Source organism: Sinocyclocheilus grahami, unplaced genomic scaffold (assembly GCF_001515645.1).
Source record: "Sinocyclocheilus grahami isolate Dianchi unplaced genomic scaffold, SAMN03320097.WGS_v1.1 scaffold1453.1, whole genome shotgun sequence".
NCBI classification, from domain to species: domain Eukaryota; kingdom Metazoa; phylum Chordata; class Actinopteri; order Cypriniformes; family Cyprinidae; genus Sinocyclocheilus; species Sinocyclocheilus grahami.
Genome location: NW_015506632.1, coordinates 110946 through 114324, shown reverse-complemented (window position 1 = coordinate 114324; position 3379 = coordinate 110946). Strand labels below are relative to the sequence as shown.

The following is a 3379-nucleotide window of genomic DNA, read 5'->3' as shown; positions in this document are numbered from 1 at the left end:
GTGTGGGTTTCCTAATCAAGTCCAATCAGTATAATCAAACACAGCTGGACTCAAATGAGGGTGTAGAACCATCTCAAGGATGATCAGAAGAAATGGACAGCACCTGAGTTAAATATATGAGTGTCACAGCAAAGGGTCTGAATACTTAGGACCATGTGATATTTCAGTTTTTCTTTTTTAATAAATCTGCAAAAATGTCAACAATTCTGTATTTTTCTGTCAATATGGGGTGCTGTGTGTACATTAATGAGGAAAAAAATTAACTTAAATGATTTTAGCAAATGGCTGCAATATAACAGAGTGAAAATTTTAAGGGGTCTGAATACTTTCCGTACCCACTGTATATATATACACACACACACACAGATCCATCTAAAAAAATTATTTAAAAAAGTGAAACTTTCATATATATTCTAGATTCATTACATGTAAAGTAAAACATTTCAAAAGTTTTTTTTGTTTTAATTTTGATGATTAGAGCTTACAGCTCATGAAAGTCAAAAATCCAGTTTCTCAAAATATTAGAATATTTACATTTTAGTTTCATTAAATGACCATCTCTACAGTATAAGTTCTGGGTATCTCTTGTTCTCTGAAACCACAATAATGGGGAAGACTGCTGACTTGGCAATGGTCCAGAAGACGATCACTGACACCCTCCACAAAGAGGGTAAGTCTCAGAAGCTCATTACTGAAAGAGCAGCTGTTCACGGAGTGCTGTATCAAAGCATATTAAATGCAAAGTTGACTGGAAGGAAGAAATTGGGAAGGAAAAGGTGCACAAGCAACAGGGATGATGGCAAGCTTGAGAATACTGTCAAGCAAAGCTGATTCAAACACTTGGGAGAGCTTCACAAGGAGTGGACTGAAGCTGGAGTCACCACGCTCAGACGTCTTCAGGAAAACTCCATAAACAGAAACAATGTCAGAAGCATCTCACCTGGGCTAAGGAGAAAAATAACTGGACTGTTGCTCAGTGCTCCAAAGTCCTCTTCTCAGATGAAAGTACATTTTGCATAATCATTTGGAAATCAAGGTCTGGAGGAAGAAATCCAAGGCACAGAATCCAAGCTGCTTGAAGTCCAGTGTGAAGTTTCTGAAGTCAGAGATGATTTGTGGAGCCGTGGCATCTGCTGGTGTTGCTCCATTGTGTTTTATCAAGTCCAAAGTCAATGCAGCCGTCTACCAGGAGATTTTGGAGCACTTTATGTTTCCATCTGCTGACAAGCTTTATGGAGATGCTGATTTCCTTTTCCAGCAGAACTTTAGCACCTACCTACAGAGCCAAAACCACTTCCAATGATATTACTGTGCTTGATTGGCCAGCCAACATGCCTGACCTGAAGCCCATGTGGAATCTATGAGATATCTATCTATAATATCAAGAGAAAGATGATAAACAGTGGATCAGAGCTGAAGCTCACTAGTGCCTCAGCAGAGCCACAGGCGGATCGCTTCCATTCACTCCTCACTGATGCTGGAGTTTGTGCTAAACGAGCCCCGACCAACTATTGAGTGCAGAAATTAACATACTTTAAAGAATTTGAGCTTTTCTGTTTTGCAAGTCCTTTTTTTTATTATTATTATTTTTTTTGTGATCTTAGGAAATATTCTAATATTTTGAGATACTAGATTTTTTACTTTCATGAGCTGTAAGCTCTAATCATCAAAATTAAAGCACAAAAACTTTTGAAATGTTTTGCATTAATGAATCTAGAAAATATGAAAGTTTCACTTTTTGAAATGATTTTTTTTATGATATTCAAATTTTTTGAGATGCATCTGCCATATGTATGTGTGTTAATGTGCATGTGTGTGTATATATATATATATATATGCGCGTGTATGTATGTGTAAATGGTTTAAATAAAATGCTATAAAATATAATTTAATTCAATAATTTTATTAATATAAATTATTTTTACATTCATTTTTTCAAAAATACATACACACAAAATAACTATATATAATTAACAATTATTACATGTAAATGAACTAATAATTCATATTATACAATATTAAATATTACTATGAATAATTAATGATATGCATTTGTTTACATTATATATAATATGAAATTTGTTTAATTATCTAATTATACATCTGCTAAATGAAAAGTAAAGTGAAAGTAAATATTATATGATTATGTAAATGCTTGGTTTTTGTTTAAATAAACTTTTATAAAATAAAATTTAAATAAGCAATTATTATAAAATTATTAATAATAATTGTATGCACACAGTTAATGATTAATAATTGCCTTAATAGGTTTATATAAAAAAATCTATTTAAATTTCATATTATTACTATAATATATTAAGAATTTTATACACCATTAGCAATAGAGTATACACAATTAATTGTTTATATAAATGAATACCTTAGTCTTTAATGCTTAACTATTAATTTTATATAATTATCTAAATGTTTTACTTTTATTTGAATAAAATAAAGTAAAGTTTTTTATATTTATGAAAAATGCATGCTCTCTCTCTGTTCATTCTCTCACAGTGTTTCTCATTAAACATTTGTGTGTGCTGCTCTCTATTAGGTCCTGTGGGGTGTCTCCTCCGGGGTCTGTTGAATTCAGAGGACTGTGGGCATCTATTGTTGTGTTTTGAGTCTGAAAGCAGCTGCTCCTCATCAGTTCTGTCCACACTTCAGCATTGTTTCTTCCCACAGGAAACACGTTTAACCGCGTGACACGAACGCGAGTGACTTCGCAGAATCCAGTGCACGAGAAGCTCAGATTTATGTCTGTTTCTGTCTGCGGCGTTCGTCTGCTTTTCATCATGCCTGTCTCTGTCTCCGCAGGAGGAGTCTGTGATAAAGACGGTGCATCTGAAGCAAGAGCACGTCTGCGTGATCGAGCAGCTGGAGCAGACCATCGAAGACCTGCGCAGTAAGATCGCCGAGCTGGAGAAACAGCAGCCCCTGCTGGAGCGGGAGGTGCTGCTGACGCAGGACCAGGAGTGCGGAGCAGAGGAGCGCCTCCTCCCGGACGTCTGCCATGTGGACCTGCAGACGGAGAACACTGCGCTGCTGCTGCTGGAGGCCAAATCGGTGCAGACGTCTCCCATGGAGGAGAGCTTTAGGTTTAAAGTGCCTCCTGTGGAGGCGCAGGGGCCCGGGAGGAGTGACTCCTCGCTGCCATCAGAAACTGAAAATGCTTCTCAAGCATTTGTGTGCATATGCCAGCAGCTGCCGGGCGCTTCGGTGCCTCCTCCACCACCACCTCTTCCTCCATCCGGGATGTGTGCACCACCTCCTCCACCTCCACTTCCAGGAATGAGCGCTCTTTCTGCTCCACCTCCTCTCCCATGCAGTTCATTTCCTCCTCCTCCACCTCCTCTACCAGGAGTGGTTACACCTCCTCCTG

The 3379-nt window shown here is 37.8% G+C and overlaps 1 protein-coding gene across 1 annotated transcript in view; it reads left to right on the top strand.

Moving 5' to 3' along the window:
- Window positions 1–3379, top strand: part of LOC107570398 (formin-2-like) — a 44085-nt gene that overhangs the window by 13598 nt on the left and 27108 nt on the right. Inside the window, exon 3 of the mRNA XM_016256626.1 lies at window positions 2815–3254. Coding sequence (XP_016112112.1) covers window positions 2815–3254 — 440 coding nt within the window. The remainder of the gene's footprint in view (window positions 1–2814; window positions 3255–3379) is intronic.